This window comes from Triturus cristatus, chromosome 6 (genome assembly GCF_964204655.1).
Source record: "Triturus cristatus chromosome 6, aTriCri1.1, whole genome shotgun sequence".
In the NCBI taxonomy this organism is placed as follows: domain Eukaryota; kingdom Metazoa; phylum Chordata; class Amphibia; order Caudata; family Salamandridae; genus Triturus; species Triturus cristatus.
Window position 1 is genome coordinate 387,075,214 of NC_140589.1, and position 20,797 is coordinate 387,096,010.

The 20,797-nt window shown below is 40.8% G+C and overlaps 1 protein-coding gene across 1 annotated transcript in view; it reads right to left on the minus strand.

The window, feature by feature from the left end:
- Window positions 1-20,797, minus strand: part of SNTG2 (syntrophin gamma 2) — a 1,181,343-nt gene that overhangs the window by 361,411 nt on the left and 799,135 nt on the right. Inside the window, exon 10 of the mRNA XM_085609593.1 lies at window positions 12,739-12,855. Within this exon, the coding sequence (XP_085465719.1) occupies window positions 12,739-12,855 (117 nt within the window). The remainder of the gene's footprint in view (window positions 1-12,738; window positions 12,856-20,797) is intronic.

Sequence of the window (20,797 nt, forward strand, 5' to 3'; positions counted from 1 at the left end):
AATTGACAAAAACGTGACAGTGATCTAATTATGTTCTACAGGAAAAGGAACTACCATAATTTGAAAGGCTTACAGTGAAAGTGCAAGCAGATTGCTGTACTTAGAAACTGTGGATTCTTGGTGGGAAGAGATGACAGGCAGTATCAGCACCACCAGGTGTGGGCAGAACATTTTGTTCCACCTGAGGCATTGGCAGAATTTTGGTCACTCTGTGTTACTCTTTAATGTGGAGTTTTGGCCAAATTCTGGCCATCACCAAATGGTGGAATTTTTCTCCTGCAAGGCTTCTAAAAATGCAAGATTTGACGTGATTTTGTTACTCAGGCGGTCTTTGTCAGAGAGCCTCCAGTTAAGTAGATTTGCTGCCGCTCAAGTAGATTTTCTTTTGGAGCTGCAGAAAAATCAACTCAAATGACTGCACACTCTTGCATAACGCATGGTGCCATTTGTACTGATTTTCAGCGCTGCTCACACCACCTGCGCTGGATTGCAGCACAATCTGCATACTTTCCACCTGTTGGCCGAACTTTGTGGAATCTCACAGAATTTTTATGTAACTCTGTGGAATTCTACAGAATGGAACTCCACAAGTTCTACCCAACCTTAGTCAGCACCATTTGCCAATCCTCAAGCACAGCACATGGAGACCGTGGGCTCTGGTCAAGTTATTCTTTGACAGTGCAGGCACATGGAGACCATGGGCTCTGGTCAGGGTATTCTTTGACAGTGCAGGCACATGGAGACTGTGGGCTCTGGTCAAGTTATTCTATACAGTGCAGAATGTCAGTTTGTGGCGGAACAAAGTGACACCCGCTCCAGCATTCTGTTCAGCTCCTGCAACGTCTCAACAGTTGGGGATGTCTACACGCAGCGAACACACTCTCTTGATCCCAAACAGTGCAGCATATCAGATTCAATTAGGGGATGCATGGAGACCATTCAAGCACTTGTGTTGGCTCCTGTGACACTTGTCAAAGGAAGACATTTGAAAATGTTTAGACCGGTTGTATGATGGAACAACGAGTTCCACAACCACGACTTCCCTAACAATGAGGGAACCACCACGACCTCGTCTAAACCACAATTTATTTTAGCATGCATTCCTTAACCACGATTTTTCGTGTTAAAGGAATGCTTGTTAAAATAAATGCTTTTCAACTACTACCGCGATCTCCCCAAACAATCCTGCCCCATAAAAACACGATCACCCATACCCCCAAAAACTAATCCCAAACCCCTACCCCCTATAAACTATCTCAACCTCCTTAAAACTTATTCCCCCACCCTGAAAATAAACACTATCACCCCCACCCTCTAAAATCGAACTCAACCCCATAAAAACGAATTCCCCCCACACCCTATAAACAAACACAATCACCCATACCCCCTAAAAACTAATCCCAAACCCCCACCCCCTAAAAACAAACTCAACCCCCTTAAACGAATTCCCCCACCTTAAAATAAATACCTTCAACAACGCCACCTAAAAACTAACTCAACTCCATACAAACTAATCCCTCCCACACCCTCTAAACAAACACGATCACCCGTACCCCCTAAAAACTAACCCCGACGCCTAAAAATTAACCCAAACCCTCCCACCCCCCTGAAAATGAACACCACTTTCCTGTTCCTCTGCGACGCTCCTCCCAACTCTGCCCTGCCCGAACACTAGACGGAATCAGCCTTAGCCACGCACATGCGTGGTTAAGGCTGAGTTGTTGTTCGGGCAAGTCGTTGTTTGGCTTGCGTGAAGTTTTTCCGGAATCATGGCAATGGTTGTTTCTCATTTAGACCAACTTGCTTCTCTTTGGTGAAACACGCCAGATTGATTATAGAGATGTAGCACTGTGGTTCGCCACTGTGATGTCCCTGTTATCCTTCTGCATTCCTGGGCAGCTTCCTACTCCCAGGCATGCTCTAGGTAGTGTTCTTATTGCAAGGGGTACCCTCCACTCCACTCTCTCAGCAAACCAGGCAAGTTCTGGACCAAGGTAAAAACTCAGCTCTCCTAAAGTGTTAGAAGCAGACTGAAGAAGTCCCCTCACAGGGAAACTGACTGTCAACAGCACAAGCCACCAAAATCTGGTCAGTTAGAAGGTCTGGGACATGTTTTAAAGGTTTCTACCCCTTTCGTATAGTTAGTTGCAAGGCTGGAAATGTTCATTCCACTGTCACTGTTCGGGAACTGGTTTGAGGCAGTTAGCATATCCCTTTGCTCAAACGTTGACGCTGCCTTTGTTCCCAGGTGATGGAAGACTCCCAGCTTTTAGAAGTAGCATCTCTAGGAGAGACAAAAGTCAGGATCTGACAGAATGATTTCCACTGCTTTACAAAGGAGACAACAGTCTTTAACTCCCCAAACGCTCCATCTAATCTAGTAGATGTGATCTGGAAGGAAGAATCAGGCAGATCACAGCTGATATGTGACTTCTCTGTTTCCAAAGTCAGCTTTGTTTCTATCCTCCTACACTTAAGTATCTAGTGTATCTCAAAAGCCTCAGGAATGCCAGTAATACATTTAGCTAGTCTGGCAGGCTGTAAGCCAGCCTTCATCTTGTGCCATTTTTTACGAGGGACAATCCAAAATGGACCTCACAGATCTCCTATTACTTATTCATCTACCATACAGCTCCATGTGGCCAGCATCATATACTCTCAGCACTCACATACCACACACACAGGTTGTCAGCATGAGTACCCAGTGTCTGTGTCACTTTACAGAGTAAGTAAGCGATTTCTCAGGATTTTGTTTAGGAAATGCAAACTGGAAGTTTTGAACATGTCGCCCTTTGTCAGACTCAAAAGTTATTAGAACCCATAAAGAGTTCGAGAAAAGAGTGAGTTTAATGGAGCATAAAGTTAAGCCGTTGAACTCCTCATGCAGAGCAGTTCAGGAAACTCAGCCGAGCCGCAGTATTCAAAGGAGTTTCAGCATAAAGTTGCAGCAGTAATCTGTACAAATAAAGCATCAATGGGGAAATAGGGGGAGACAGATGCAACAGTAGCTACAACCACCAAAGCTATGAATAGAAAAAAATGAGAGTCTGAGACCATCACCTCCAAAGTTGCAGGTTACAGCAACAGCCATCAGCAGTCTCTACAGCAAATCTCAAAAGCATTGACCGATCTAACTAGAAACACGCACTAATATAAAAGACAGAAATGCAGGTGAGATCATGTCTATCCAATAAAAAGATATCTTTCGATGGTGAGCAGTCTTTGCGGCGGTGCCCTCTGAGGTGCCAAAGCTTTGGGGTGAATCAAGGCGGTGCGGAGCATGGTGCCCACAGGTCGTTGTGCAAGCAGTGGCTAGGTGGCGGCATCAACAGGCGTCGTCGGTGAGACCAGGGTTGCGGTGTGGCGCTGCAATGGTGGACTCTGTGGTGCCTTCAGGACATGGAGTAGGCAGTCGCGTCATAGACTTCGTCAAGTTGGTGTTCTTCGGGTTGCAGCACAAAACACACAGTCCCCAGTGCTGCGGGCCGAAGAATTTGAAGTCTTTGCTGATCCTGAGACTTCGTGAACAGGGGGCAAGCTCTACCTCAAGCCCTTGGAGAGACTCACAAATTAGGTTGCAGAAAGTCCAGTCCAGGCCTTTCACTGTCCAAGACAGAAGCAGCCACTGCAGGTCAGCCCAGCAAAGCAGTCCTTCCCTTTTGCAGCTTCTCTGGCTCTTCTTCATTGCAGTCCTCTTGATCCAGATGAGTTCTCAAGTTCAGGCGTCTGGGACCCAGTATTTATGTCCAAAAATCCTTTGATCTTTCAGGCAGATGGTGTCTGGGCCCGACCAGATCCAGTTGGGCCTTCTCTTGTGTGAATTCCTGGCAGGAGGTGAAGACGGCATTTGTCAGAGGCAGACCAGGCCCTTTGAGGTGCAAGGAAATCTCCTCCCCCTTCCATCATTGTAGCCCAGGTCTATTCAGCTCTTTCCTGACCTACCTAGACTATCGGGAGCCCCTCCGGCCCCAAGCCTTCTGTCATCCAAAACCCAGACAGGTAATCCACATTCCAGCAGAGGCACACGGGATGACTGAGCAAGAAAATACCCACTTCTAAAAGTGGTATCTTCAAATGTAGAATGTAAAAATCACCTTCACTAAAAGATGCATATTTAGATTCTGAGTTCAGGCATACTAAATTGTACTTTCTTACCGAATTCCCTGGGCCAGTTCTGTTTATAAGATGTTATAAACAAACCTCCCATTCGGTCCTCTGGGGAACTGGTAGCCTTGCAATAGTGGAAAACGAAATTGGCTGTAATTCACTATTAGGACATACCACACACACCAGGGCATGTCCTACCTTTCACATACACTGCACCCTGCCCACAGGGGTACCTTGTGCCTACCTTAGGGGTGCCTGACATGTAAGAAAAGGGAAGGTTGGGAAACTGGCAAGTGTGTGCACTGGCCAAGTCGACATGGCAGTTACAAACTGCGCGCTGACTCTGCAATGGCAGGTCTGAGGTACCTTTTCAGGGCTACTCACGTCGGTGGCATAATCAGTGCTGCAGGCCCACGAGTAGCATTTGATTCACAGGCCCTGGCACACTCAGTGCACTTTACTAGGGACTAACAAGTAAATCAAATATCCAATCATGGAAACACCAATCCATAGCACAATTTACACAGAGCATCTGCACTTTACCACTGATCAGCAGTGCGAAAAGTGTGCAGAAACGTTACGCCAGCAAAAACAGAGTCAAAACCGGGAGGTCAGAAAGCAAAAAAGTCAGGGGAAACACGCCAAAAGATGCCAAGTCTAACATTCATCAATACCAAAGTCAATGCATCTGACCATTTCAGTGATGTTGAAGCACACATCTTTGCTAATTGGGACATAATCGTTCCGTAGACCTGTTCAACAATAAGCCTCAGGTCTGTAACTGCAATGCCATCCCTGCTCAATATGTAGTGCTGTATAAGTCATCTTCTCAGGACTTCATTATAAGAATGAGTTCCCTTATCTGATTCTAGAGAAACGGGAAGCACTATTTCAGTATCAATTCTCGAAATACCAGTTTTGCTACAGTGAGGCTGTCATTTCTTCTGGTTGGGTAGGCTTCCAACCATCTTGAGAAGACACATACTATGACCAGAATATATCTCAGCCCACTTGTAGGCACATGACACATCTGTGGCAACCTCTTCAGCTAATGACCTGAATCTGGGACCAATTTTGGCAAAAAAGTACGATCATTGTTTCCCTGCCTAAATGTGTGCTCCCATGATAGTACTGTGTCTTTGGAAATAATATACTGACATACATATGTAATTTGGATTTTTCTAACATACTGGATTCAACAAATACGTTCTGCTTCTGAAGCATTTTCCTGTACCCTCTTTAATTTATCCCAAGTATCAGTCAGTTTCATCAACAAGGAGAATGAAGTTTCCCCTTTAATCCCACATGTGAAATTTCCATTAAATGTGCAGGCCAACAAAACATAATACCGGGCAACTGCATCATCATATCTGTTTCCCATGGCAACATAGCCAGTACCACTTTGATGAACTGCCCATCTAACCACTGCAATCTTTTCGGGTAATTGCAAACTTCCAGCACATTTTTAACATACATTCCATTCCAAATTGAGGTACATGAGGAAGTTAAAAAAACTTCTTTGTGACAATAATTGCCCATGATCATGGCCAACACTAAAGCCATACTGAGTAATTTGGAGTATTTTCATAGGTCTCTCAATCTGTACTACACTCGGCAATACAAGGGCAAAAGCTACTGTGTTCCTAGTACTTGGTTCACTTTGATCAATGGATGAGGCAAAAGCTGGAGGTCTAGCAGCTAGCATTTCTTCCAAAATGTCATCCACTAAATCGCCATTGGTCTATTCCACCTCCTCTTTTTTCTATTCTCCCTCCTCTGTTGCTTTTCTCTTACTACCTTTTCCTGGTGTACAAACTAGTTCCCTCAATCACAGCTTTCCTCCATTTGTGCTATCCCTCAGCCCATTGAGCATCTGCATAATAATGCACTGATCTCTTTGTACTTCTGTGATATTTTCCTTCTCTTTTCTTCTCCCATAAATGTTAAGCCTCATATGAACAGGTCTATAGAGGTGGTTTAATTTCATGCATTTTTCCTTTCAAATTCTCAAGAATTCTGTGCCATATTTTAGGAAACACAATGAGCCCTCTTTTTCTATGATCTTGAACCATTGGCAAAGCCAGAAGCATGTTTCTAATACATGTTCTGTTGTCAAAATGTATGCAGATGTACCCTCAGGAGGTGCCTCATCACCGTTCCATACTGGAATAGTAACAAAACCCTTCATCAAAATCTTAATTTCTATAAAACATTTCACAATCGCAATGAACTGAAAAGCAAACGCAGCTTCAAACTAATATTTTGATTCTGTCCCAGATACAACGAAACCCTATAACCCAACCCTGTTACAGCTAGTATTTCTCTCAAATTTTGTCAATGTATCTCAATATGGTATTCACTCAACGACTGACCAATCTTAGTGCAACACCTTGATATCACCATCCAATCCCAGCGCGATAGCACACCATCAGAGCAATCTCAGTGCGAACCTTATGATGTATGTCTTTACTCATTGCAGAAGTTCACCCTCCTTTACAATTCTCTTCATACTTGCACAAACATCAACAAAAACTTCCAAATGACACAGAAAACATATACCAGTTCTTGCTTGCTCTACCAAAGAAAGAACAGTGCTACAATCAGTGCTACAATCATTCAAAAAGACCCACAAATGTAAGTCTCGACCAGCGTGAAATCACCCTAATCAATGCTGCATCGCCCATCTGAGCAATTAGGTTCAGCTAACATCAATCAATGTGAAACAATCATAACACAGTTTTAGTATCTCTATCACAATGGTATAGGTGATGGTACCTCACATTCTACAACTTAAACCTGCAAACAAGAAACACCATACAACGATGGCTCGTCAATGTATCCCGGGATCTTAGATTATACCGAGTTTGAAACTCTTCAACTTTTTTACAAATGAGCAAATAATGTCACAATTAATTTTCCATACAAAAGACCACCACAATTATAATAGACAATGCATCACCTATTGATACTTACAGCTCCAAACAGCAACCGTCTTTGAATACCACCTTTTCCGATCTTCAGGTTCTGGGCATTGGAATTTATGGTTCAGGTATTTTATTCTAACTTACAAGTTATTTTATAGCTCCATTCAAGTTGTGAACTGTACTCTGATATCAGAAAACTGAAAGCGTAGAAAGAGTCCAAATTTAATTAGCATTATCGGTCCAACCTGTGACTTACAATAAAGGGCTCCTACTCCGCGCCAAATTCTTATTCTAGGCGACAGATCTTTGCCACCATTTTTGAATGGCAGCCAAATCAAATCATTATTAGTCAGACATCATTTTATTTAATTCTTAAATTTACTCAATAATGGGAGCTTTGATATGCTTTCCAACCCCCTTATTCTCATAGAGAGATTAGTAAATATGTTTTTGTCTTTATTTAATTAGTTAGGCAGATAAATCAGTTTACATGAATGATCAAGAAAATCTGGATAGATTCAGCAATAATGTAAAAAGGACAAGCATGTTCCATACAAATATTATTCCCCCTTCTAAATAAAGGATCAGAATCAAAGTTATTAGAACACATTAAAGAATTTAAGAAAAGAGTTAGTTCAATGGAGCTAAGGTTAAGCAGTCAAACTACTCATAAAGAACAGTTCAGGAAACTCAGCCGAGTATCAATAGTCAAAGGAGTATCAGCATACAGTTGCAACAGCAATCTGTATAAATAAAGCCTCAGTGGGGAAATAAGGGGAGACAGATGCAGGAGTAGCTACAACCATCAAAGCTAGGAATAGGAATAATTGAAAGTCTCAGAGCATCACCTCCAAAGCTGCAGGTAACAACAATAGCCATTAGCAGTAGCTGTCAGCAAAGACTCTACAGCAAATCTCCAAAGCATTGACCTATCTAAGTGGAAACGCACACTAATTTAAAAGACAGAAATACCGTTATTTATTTATTTGTATACGGTTAATTAAAACCATTACAGTAATGACAGAAATTCAGCTTATTACAATGTGAGATCACGTCCATCCAATGAAAATACATATTTCAATGGTGAGCAGTCTTCATTCTTCCTTTTCCATGTACAGCACATTAATTTGGTAGTCTACTATCAAATATGTAACAGACAGTACCAAACGTTTGTACATTTGGAAATGTTAACCTTTGTTCCCAGGGAAGCTTGCTGCATAATCTATTCTACTATTTTTTCAATATTTCACTGCACAACAATGAGCTATGCTAAAGACAGAAACATTTACTTGCAGATTTCTAGTTAGATAATGCTTTCTGTATTTCATATAAGTGAAAGTTATTGTTAAACTATATGGCTTTCGATTCATCATTATGTGAACATGAGTAAGATAGAAAGTTCAAGTTTAGTGAACATGTTGCTTAAGAAAGATAATTTCATATAAATTCTACAGTTATGATGAAAATTCTAAGCAAGTCACATTATGGTCAAAATATCAAATACAATTGTACATGGTTCAGCAACTTCTAAAGCCTCTATTTGTTAAAGGAAAAGATAACAGAGGCCTACCAGTGAATATGACTACCTTGTGCGTTTTGCACATTTTTCTACGTGTGGTATCTACAATATGTTTTCACAATAATGTCTAAGTCAAAGTATCAGGTTTATTAAAAAAGGCTTAATTTTGTAATATTGACTTTTCAAGGTACATGCTCTCAAAACCACGTTAGGGATTTTGCTGTCCCAACATTACCGATTCTAAAAACATCTGGCTAAAATGGATAGAAGAAAAGGAGCTGTGAATTTATCATTTTAGAAAACATGCAAAAAGACATCCTTAGAAATTATCCAAAGTCTGAAAAGTCAATTTTTTCCCAGAGAGAAAAGTTGACTGTCCTAGAAAGACATTAAAGTAAGCACGGACATAGGTTAGTGGTTTGCCTGGTCAAGGGTTTTGCATTGTGAATCTGTTTGTTTCAATGGAAGTCAAAGATCTTCAAAAGTGACAGCCATTGTGTTGAGATTGAAGCTGAGATCGAGAAGGGCACAATGATGTCAGATATATTAGTTCCACTGTAGGTCTGACCCAAGTTTCAAAAAGCTCAGTGTGGGACAAACCTTAATATTAACAATAATAAAAAATGTGTAAAGCGCATGGCTACACTAGCTAGTGTGTCCCCGCGCTGCGACAAGAGCCCAATTATGCTGGGGGGGGGGGGGGGGGTGAGAGCAGAGAAAGGATCAGACAGGGGGGCTACCAGGTGGGAAAATCCACGTCTTGAGCTTTCTCTGAAAAATTGTCTCCGATGATTCCAGTCGGAGCTCTATCGGAAGTTTGTTCCAGTATGTAGCTGCTAAAAAGCAGAAAGAGCGCCTGCCCATCCTAGCTCTTCTGATGGTCGGAATGCTGACCTGACACGTCCCGCTTGATCTAAACACCGCATGGGGACATGAGGGGTAAGAAGATTATGCCGATAGGAGGGGCCCTTCTTCTACAGAATGCGGTGACTAATGCACAGAGCTTTAAAAAGAACACGTACCCTCACCGGTAGCCAATGCAGGGAAGCCAGGGCTTTGCTAGATGATGCTCTCCTCGGAAGCATTAGAACGAGACGCGCTGCCGCATTCTGAATGCGCTGGAGTCTCTGAACACAAAATGTGTTTGCTCCCAAATATAGGACATTCCCGTAGTCCAAACTAGATGTCACAAGGGCGTGAACCATCGTTTTCCTAGCCGACACCGGGAGTGCATCTAAGGTCTTTCGGAGACTGCGTAGGACTCCAAAACAGTTTCCTGTCACTCGCCTGGTATGAGTTTCAAAGGAGAGTTTAGTGTCTAGCCACATTCCCAGGTTTTTTACCTGCTCCCTAGGAGATGGGGTAGGATCCAGCAACTGAGGCCACCATTCAGAGGACCAAATCGAAGGGGCCTTACCTATCACTAAAACCTCAGTTTTGTTGCCATTGAGTTTAAGGCAGTTTGATGCCATCCATAACGCCAGTTCTTGAAGACACATTGTAAAGTTGGTGGCTGCCTCCTCAGAGTCTTGAGTAAGGGTCACCACAAGTTGTGTGACCTCAGCATATGACACCACACTGACTCCAAACTCCCCTACAATCTCTACCAGGGGGGTAATGGAGAGAGTCGGGCTGAGAATGGAGCCCTGACGGACACCTTTATCCAGCTCAACGCTTTTAGAGAGGAAAGGTTTCTGCGACACCTGAAAGCTGCGGTCAAGAAAAAAATACCTTAGCCATTCCATCGCCCTACCAGCCAAGCCTCCTTCCCTAAGGCGCTGCAGTAACATGTGATGGGCAACAGTGTCGAAAGCGGCACTGAGATCTAAAAGGACTAGAGCAACCGTCTGTCCTGCATCTACATGTCTACGGATGGTTTCAGTAGAAAGAAGCAGCGCTGATTCAGTAGAGTAGGTGGCATGGAAGCCTGATTGTGTAGGGTGAAGAAGGTCATAATGATTAATATGAGCAGTCAGTTGGATGTTTACCACCTTCTCTGCTAATTTAGCAAAGTAAGGCAAAAGAGATATGGGACGAAGGTTATCAAGCTGACTCATACTCATGTTCGGTTTCTTTTTTAGGGTGATGACAATAGCCTCTTTCCATCTTTTAGGGACAGCCCCAGATGAAAACGATAGCTCAAGAAGGTGTCTAATGTAAGGCTCAAGAACCTCTAAACTCCCTCTTAGGATCTTGGGGGAGGCTGGATCACTAGGAGAGCCAGACTTGATACTAAGGGCTACTCCTTTAAGTGTGTCCCCACTGGGGGCTACAAAATTACGGAGGCAGTCCGCCTCTGATATCCTGGATATCCCTTCCCATCCGCACATCCATGTTGTGCTGAAACAGGAAAAGTGGAATAGATTTTCTCCACCTTCTCTTCGAAGAAGTCCGCTATCCTGTTACAGGAGTCAGCTGAACTCGTGTCAGGGGCTGTCACTCTTGCTAGCGACGAGATCTCTTTAAAAATGGTAAAGAGCTCCTTCGAAGAGTTTTCAGTTGTCACAATCCTATCATTGTAATATATGGCCCGCGCTTTCCTGATCATAGCATGATATTTTTTTTTACTTGATTTGTTTTCGTAGGTTCATCAAACTTCCTCTTCCATACTCTCTCGAGACGCTTACAGGCAGATTTAGCAATTCTAAGTTCATTGCTGAACCAAGGAGCAGTTTTAGTCTGCCTACCCGGGAACCAAGGAGGAGTTTTAGTCTGCCTACTCGGCGCTCTCGAGGACCAGGGAGCTATACTATCTAATGCCTCCAAGATGCACTTATCAAGTGCATCGCATGCAGACTTGATATAGGTTCCCCAGGCGGTCTGCACTTTTGAAGGGCTTTTGAAGGGCCATATTAAAAATAGGTAGAGAGAACTTAGCCCAATTCCTCATAGGTTTGGTGGTACCCATTTTAGTGGACACAACAGACTGAGGCCGCATGATCCTAAAAGGGACCACAAAGTGATCGGACCATGGGACCGGGACAGGAGGAATCATTTGTAAAGCATTCCAATTTACGGGTCTAATAAATGGCCAAGTAGGTGAGTAGGAAGTGCAGAATTAAGTGTCAAATGAAGGTCAGCCAAAGCTTGGCAACCCTCCTGTGCGCCCTTGTTTCACAGATCGTCAAAATGTAAGTTCAAATCCCCCAACAGCAGTAATTTGGCATAACGCAAAGAGGGTTGTATTATTTGCTCAATCAGGCTAGGTGCAAAACGTGTCTGGGGCCCTGGAGGTCGATAAATCAGGAACCCCTTAATACAGCAATTTGAAGGCACCATGATATAGAAAAAGCCTGCTTCACAATCCTCAATCTCTGTGGGTTCTAAAGTACACTGGATGGATAGCCTATGTACAATGGCAATTCCTCCACCCCTGTTAGTAATTTGGTCAATTCTGATGATACCATAGCTGTGAGGAAGGGCTTCAAGAATATCAGGAGCCAAATCCTCATTAAGCCATGTCTCCGTGAAATGATGGCCACCATGGTTGCACTATCATCAGACATAGTTTGGTGCCTTTTACAATTTTTCAAAGTTTACATTCTGAGTTCCAAAATTTTCCATACGGTCAGTGAAATTCTTTTCAAGGTGCATTGAAGTTTTGTTTCTTGCTGCAAAAAACCGACTGATGCTTCAGGAAATCTTTCCTACTAAGGCAATATGTCCATTGGTAGGCCCGGGCACCTTACCATAGTCCTTCAGAGATAAAAAAAAAAAATCTCACCTCAATCTTTCAGAACTTGTAGGGCATGTTCTGAATCTCCAGTTCTGGTACTACAAACACTTCCAATTATGTAGTCACTGTTTCTGAAGAAGAAACCATGGGTTCAAGTAGAATAATACCCGAGAGTAGCCATTAGAGTTAGAAAGAAGCAGGGCTGGTCTGCAATCCTCCATCCTTTTATACATGCATTTAGTCAAAAGCAGTCTTGGGCTTATATTCTAGCATCACAATGAATTGTGACTGATGGAAAACATGTTTCAGAGGATTTACTCAGTAGTGATCATAATATACAAGATTGCCATATTTCACATCATAATGGATATTTCTTCACCCATGGTTTAAAAATCAAGACTTTATATGCAAATTGAAACCTGGTTGCTTAAGAAAAACTACTAATAAGCATTTTCTAATGAAGTATTAATATTTGTACTGACACTCTTTGGAGATCAGTAAATGTTTCTTACCGGTGGTGTGCTGAAAATGTAGAAAGAGGAACCTTTTAGTGCCAAAAACTTGTATTTGTATAATCGAGAAGAATCAGAACCATGCAGTCTCTCACTCGCCCAGCCCATATGTATAACCTGCATAGGAGTAGATCAATGAAACTAGTTAGTTCCACTCAAACAAAAGGAAAATCCTGTAGAACATGTTATTTTAAACGTTTATGTATCTGTCAAATGATTAATGGTAAAAAGAAAAACAATAATCATTGTATCCCAAAAATGGAATACTGGGCAGTTAAGACTTTTTTTAAGGACTCATGTTCTGCAAAGCTTCATATTCACCATTACGTAATCAATACACAGATAACAGCTAGAAAAGTCACTAGACAAAACGCATCACCTTACTTTTCCGCAATGATGTCATTTGAAATGTCATCAGTGATGTCAAATGATGTCATAGAACTTGTCATGAGTGATGTAATATGCGAGGTAATAAGCAGTGCAAAAACAGACCTTTAATAATGACAATAAAGTCACTTTAGCCTTTGTTTTTTCAGTGCCTTTGTAGTTTTTATTCAACATAAAACAATATTTTCTTACCATATGTAAAGCCAGCCCCCAGAGGGCAGGTTGGTTGCAAAGCACGGCCTGTTGTCAGATGATTTGGCCAACCCCTCGTACTTAGGCAACCCTATGCCGCACATGGCCTTTGGGGCCAAATCCTGAGGGCATGCAGCCTCCCTGAGCCCTAATAGGCCCCGGGGACCACATCTCCTGGGGCATAATTCCCAAATTGAATGGAGGGGGTGTGCAGTCCTATCTTTGAGCATTCTTGGGCCTGACCCATATTTAAAAAAAATAAAATAAAAAAATAAACGGGAATGGGGCAGCGTGGTTCCCCTCCCGAGGCCAATTTTGGGCCCGGGGACCCCATCCCCCAGGGTATGGGCATATATTTATTTATTTTAAAAAAAAATTAAGGAGGGGGGCTGTGTGGCCCCCTACTGAGGCCTCTATTAGCCCTGGAGACCCCATCCCCCGGGGCTGTGCCTCTTTTTACAACATTTTTTAAAAAATGTATTGAGGGAGGGGGTTGCGTGGCCCCCCTCCTGGGCCAATTCTGGCCCCGGGGACCCCATCCCTCGGGTCCGGCCCTCTACGTTGGGGACCAAGGGGGGGCCCCAATGCCCCCACAGTCCCGCAATCCTGCTTTGCTTCCTTAAAGCAAGAGCAGGTTTCCCTGCTCTCTCTTCAACTAAGCAAAGCAGGGTTTGCTATGACAGGGCAGGAGCCAGGCTCCCGCCCTGCCATAGCAAACAGCAGTGTCCCGGGGTTGGGTACCCCGGGACACTGCAGGAGCCGGCCCTGGGTGGTGGTGGTCCCCAGGGTCTCCTATGTTTTTAAAGCCCCAGGGAGGTGGTGGTCCCTGGGGCATGTGGGAGGTCTCTTTCCCCCCACACATCATTACATTTTTTTTACAGAGCCCCAGGGAGGTGGGGGTCCCTGGGGCTGCGGGGGGCTGGGTGCCCTCCACATTTCATTCTCAAAGCCCCGGGGAGGTGGCAGTCCCTGGGGCAGTGTGGGGAGGATTGGGACCACCCCTTGCATTGTTTTTATAGCCCTGGGGAGGTGCCCCCGTGGGCCACCATAAATTAATTGGTGAGTGTCCCCAGGACCTGCCCCACCCGAGGGATTTTTTAAAACAAAGCGCGGGAGCCCACGCTTCATTTTCTTTTTATCACGGCAGGATTCGTGACCCCAACGCAAATTCTGCCGTTTAAAATAAATATGCTTTTTTTGGCTTCTGGGGGTCCTTGTGGGACACCCTGAGCAGGCTTAGGGGGTCAGGATGTTTCTACCCTGCCCCCTTTTCTTGTTTTTCAACCTTTTTTCCACTCTTTTCTTGTGACTCGGTTACCAAGTCACAAGGTGGCTGCCAACACTTCCCGGTTTGGAGTGTTGGTAGCCAATCAGAGTGAAGCTCGTGCCTGGGAGGGATCGCGAACCCTCCTTGGTGCTTGGATATCGATATTTTTCTTTTTTTAATCTCCCAGGGACTACTGAACAGATTTACACCATTTTAAAAAAAGGTCGCTTTCTGGACCAAGACCTACCTTTTTGCTAAATTTGGTGTAATTCCGTTCAGCAATTCGGGCTGTAACCTGTTTCAAAATTCCTATGGAAATTAACTTGGGGAAAACGAGTTTTGTGAACCCCCGTTTTTTTAGGCCCCCGCTTGATGAATCATCCTGAAACTTTCAAGACAGGAGCTGACCGGAGCGCCCCACTAGTTTTGAAAATTTCACGATGATTCGTCAACCGGCGCCAAAGATATTTGCAAAAGAAAAAATGCTATTTGAATAGAAACGAGGTCCATTCTTTAACTACCCACTGGCAACTGCCAGTAGGTAATATATATATATATATATATTCACTGAAAATACCATAGGTTTCAGGGATGTTATAGTTAGTTGGATATTTCACTCATAGAAAACCATAGAAATTCCCCTGTTATAGTTAGTTGAGCTAACTATAACTTGCGCCCCCGCAATGCACTGCTGATGATGTCACATATTACATCATTCATGACATGGTCAGTTACATCACTGATGACATCACTGATGACATCTCAAATGACTGTTTTTTCAGTGAATATATATTATAAATATATATATATATATATATATATCTATATTCAGTGAAAAAACCATAGGTTTCACACACGTTATAGTTAGCTGGACATTTCACTCGTAAAAAAACAATGAAATTTCCTAGTTATAGTTAGTTAAGCGAACTATAACTCGCGCGCCCACAATGCACTGCTGATGACGTCACATATTACATCACTCATGACATGGTCAGTGACATCACTCATGACATCACTGATGACATCTCAAATGACATCACTGATGACATCACTGATGACATCATCCAGTGAATGTGTGTTTTTCTGAAAGTTAAATATGTTTTATATATCTCAAGGTCGATGGAAGAATAAATTAGTATATAAGTGTCTAAATGGATGATTTGTTTTTGAAAAATTGATTGTATTACTGACTGATTAAGTGTATCTTATTGAATACATTGCTAAGTGAGTAATGTTTAAATGTGTAAATACCTGTATCAGTCTCTCACTTTGTGTATAAGTGGCTGCATGGGTTGGTGAGCAGCAACATGAGTGTCTATATAGGTTATTAGTTGGTTTTTTGAGTATCAGTATGAGTGTCTGAGTGTCTGTATGGTTCAGTGGGGGGTATTACGTAGTGCATAAGTGCATGAATGAGTGACTCACTGTTTGTATGTGTTGAAGACAGCATATGTGCAGGACTGTATGGGTGGAAGAGTGTGTGTATGGGTGTGTTAGTGAGTGAATGTCTGTCTCAATAGTGTCTCTATGAGTAACTACATATGTTTTAAACTAGTATATGTGACTATTGGTGTATATAAGTGTGTGTATGTGAGAGTGAGAGATTGAAAGAGTTCCTGTATGAATAAGTATGTGTTTCTATAAGTGATTGTTTAAAAGACTAAGTATGTGTAAGTTTCCGTAGAAGTAAGTGTGGTGGTGTGTGTATAACTGTATATGCAAGTAAATGGATGTTTGATTCTTTATTAGCATGAGTAACTATGTGTGTGAGTAACTCTATGGATGAGTGGCATTGTGTTACAGGATGTATAGGTGAATGAGTACACGAATGAGTGACTGTACAGGACTGTTGGTGAATAAGTGGATGTTTATGTGGATCTTAGAATTATTGAAGAGGTTGTTGTAATTGGTATTGGTATGTCCATTTTTTTGAAAATTTCAGTCTCTATTTTTGAATGTGTGTATCAAAGGTTATATTAGGGTGAGAGGAGGTCTGCCACTCTATCACATGGATGATGTCATCAGTGATGTCATCAGTGATGTCATTTGAGATGTCATCAGTGATGTCATGAGTGATGTCACTGACCATGTCATGAGTGATGTAATATGTGACGTCATCAGCAGTGCATTGCGGGCGCGCGAGTTATAGTTAGCTTAACTAACTATAACGGGGAAATTTCATTGGTTTTTTACGAGTGAAATGTCCAGCTAACTATAACGTGTGTGAAACCTATGGTTTTTTCACTGAATTTGCAAGGTTTTTTAAATGCTAATTCCTAACTATAACGTGTGTGAAACCTATGGTTTTTTCACTGAATTTGCAAGGTTTTTTAAATGCTAATTCCTAACTATAACATGTGTGAAACCTATGGTTTTTTCAGTGAATTTGCAAGGTTTTTTAAATGCTAATTTCTAACTATAACGTGTGTGAAACCCATGGTTTTTTCAGTGAATTTGTATGGTTTTTTAAATGCTAATTCTTAGCTATAACATATGTGATTCCCATATTTTTTTTTATTGATTTTTTATGATTTTTTTATTATAAATTCTTATATTAAATGTGTTTTAATAAAAAAAAAAAAAAAGTTTTTTTTTAACTTTTTATTCTCTTAAAACACTATGTTTTTTTTCTAAAAAATCTGCAATATTTCAAGTTTTCTCTTTTTTTTTTTACCAAACAGGTAAGATATATTAGTATAACTTTGAAAATATTATTTTTTTTTTTTTTTTAGTGCGCGTACGGTAAGCGTACGGTAAGCATACGGTGTACGCAATGTCCGTAATTTATCTACTCTGTTTGCGTATAGTTACGCAATTTGCGTAGCCGCGCGTACTGCGCGTGGGGCGCGTACGCGTGTACGCTACACGTGCACGTTACGCGGAAGTGTTGGAGAGTGACTGTTATGCGCATGCGCGCCAGCGCGTGTCTTTTTTACGCGCATGCGTACTTTTGCCGTAAGCGCACCGTAAGCGTAACGTACGCGCACGGTGGGTCATGTGATCATGAAACACAACTTTTGATTGGTTGAAACTACTTTCAGTTCTAGAACTCTCCTACACCACACCCATTCCCCTCATTTCTGCTTGTGATCCCTTAGGAGAAGGAGCTGGGTTGTCTTTGTGATACGATGGCAGAACAGCAGAGCTCTTCTGAGAGTGAGGCTAGCAGCACTACCTTGAGGCAGAGAAGGAGGAAAGAAAAGACCTCTTTCATATGGGAGTATTTTACTTTTCCAGACACCTTAAAGATGTACACAGAAGGACACATGCTCGACATACTGAAGGTAACCCTTCAGTAAGTCAACCAACCACATCCACAGCAGCTCAGCCTGGTCCATCATCTGCAGGGCCGAGTCCATCTTCGGCAGGTCAGGTGAGCCCTTCATCTGTGGTGGGAGCATCTCCTTTTTCTTCTCCCCTGGAAACAAACCATCGGTTTCTGAGGGTTGAAATACGGTGCGCCACTTGTCATGATCTAATTTGTCATAGGGAGACCAGTGTTTCCCTAGTGAACAATAAAATAGATCAGCACATTTGTCGTACCGACTAATATTCCCATTCTTTCTTTCCTCTGTCCCTGCATGAACACAACGGCTCTTGTAAGAGCCAACCTTACCTTTCATCTATTTTTTATATATGTTTTTAAAACTTTTTTTTTATTTTTTTTTTACCGTACGCGTACGGTACGCGTAATTATTATTATTTTTTTTTTAAAAACACTAAAAATCAATTATCACATTACAACGTCCTTGAGAGACTACAATGAAAAACTGAAAATGTGATTGTGGAGAAGTGGAAAAAAGGGACCATGAAATTTTTGACTTACCATACCCACTCAAAAAAATATTTATTAATTTAAATTTAATTTTAATTGCTTTAAAAATGGTTCTAGTTTTCGAAAATTTTCTATCTCAATCTGAAAAAAAAGAAAAAAGTATTAATATTTAATAAAACATTTTATAATACAGTACACATATTTACATATTTTTCAAAAAAATGTTTTGCCTTTTTTTTTGCTGTTTTCAGAATATATTGCATTTCACTATAAATTGTGAAAGCAATTGCATTCATCATTTAACAGTGGGCAAAAAAAAAATTAACAATCTCAAAGATTGTTTTAAAAAAGCCCACAATCTCTTTTTGCATAAACATAACTTTATAGAAATGCATAATATTCTTAAAAAATATCATCTAATATCAATACTTATTTCTTTAAAATACCGTCTGACATTTTTGTTTCAGAAGTATAATCACAAAAATATATCTCAAATAACTCCACAATACATCTGATTCCATTTCCTTTAGGCCAAATAGTAATTTTAAAATTCTTTTTTGATTAAATTTCCAATGGTAATCCAATAAAAATCTAAAGTTTAAATTGTACAGATCTCACCGATTGTCTGTAACATTTTGGTTTCCGAAAGATTAATTAATAATTAAATAAGTCCACAATAGAATTGTTTACCGTTCCGCATGGCCAAATAGTAATTTTAAATGGCAATCCAATAACATTCCAAAATTTAAATTGTGCAGATGTTACCGATTTTTTCTAAATTTTTGGTTTTCCAAAGTTTCATTAAAAATTGAAAAAGTCCACATTACAATTGGTTACCTTTCCATTAGGCCAAATGATAATTTGTAAAATCATTTTTTTTTAAAATTCCAATGGTAATCCAATAAAATGGTAAAATTGTTTTGTACAGATCTTGCCAAGTCTCTCTAAAATTTTGGTTTCAGGAAGATTAGATAGGAATTTACTAAATCATAAAGGCAAACGTTGCTTAAAAATCAATTGGGAATCATTACACAGTATCCAGCCTTTTTCACATTTAAGATAAACTGTGTAATGACCAGAAGTTACAGTAGGTCCATCATGGAAAATTATTGCAACTGTTACAAAAGTTTTTCCTGAAATTGATAATTGCTGTCCTGTAAACTTCTTTATTAAAGTATCTAATTTTGAACCATCAGCTTTACAGCGTTGCATCATTAAAATTACATACTGTCCGTATTCCTTTAAAATTAACGTTGAAAACATTTCAGATTGACACTCACTGCATTCCATGCTATGATTAGCATCTTTAACTAATTTAGCAAAAGTGACTGTTTTACTTTCTGGCAATATTAAATAAATAAACCTTTCAGAATCAACATTAGAGCCACATATATTATAACAGTTTTCACAACTATGTTCCCATTTATAAGAGAGACCAAATAAATGTTCAATGGGAACCCCTTCTTCTTCCAGTACCTGAAGAAAAAACATCAAGAATTCCTGTGCGTCTTGCTGTACATTTTGAGAAAACTGTGTTCATCCTGAACATACATCTAAAAGTTTTCTAATTTCAGTAGCACTTTCTATTTGAGTTTTATCATTACTTAGCTTTTGAAAAAGGAGACTCAACTCAGAACAGAATCTTTTTCCCTGATTTACTATTATCTGCTCTTGCACACTTTCCAGATAAAATGCAACATTCAGCACTACATTAGCGTAGCAGTTGACACCAGAGCTATTTTCAAAATGACATCCTACAACCTGTTCTTCATTTTCCTTTTTCTTTTTGCTTGCAATTACATCACTCCTCTTTTTTTTCCTCCTCTCTACATCTTCATTACAGATATTCTCATTTCTCCTTTTACGAGAAACTACACGTTTCTCCAACACAGGATACTGACCTAAATGAGGAGCATAGCTTCTTCTTAATCTATTATACTCCTTTACACAATTTGTATCAGCACTAACTTTTGAGTCATCAAAGTCTATCATGAATAAACCTGATAATGTTTTCACTCGTGACAAAGCAACATATGCCATACCTTCTTTGAACACAGTTGAACCAATGTTCACAAATGCACAATCTACAGTCAATCCTTGAGACTTGTGAATAGTTACAGCATATGCTAGAGAAAACGGAAACTGCTTCCTACGTACATATAAGTCTTTCACAAGCATGAAACGAACTGAACAACGACAAATATCTTTAACTTCTTCTATCTGATCAAATTTTATTTTTAAACATTCAATTCCATCTTTTTTCTGATAATTAATAAAACCCACAACTCTTCCCATAGCTCCATTAACTAAACCTTTTTCAACATCCAAATTTCTCCTTAAAAATACTCTACAGTTCATGCAAACATATAGATTTTTTTCTAATCCAGCTGTTTTGGAAATGTTCTTCTCTAGTGAATCCAATTTATTTTTCAGTGTGC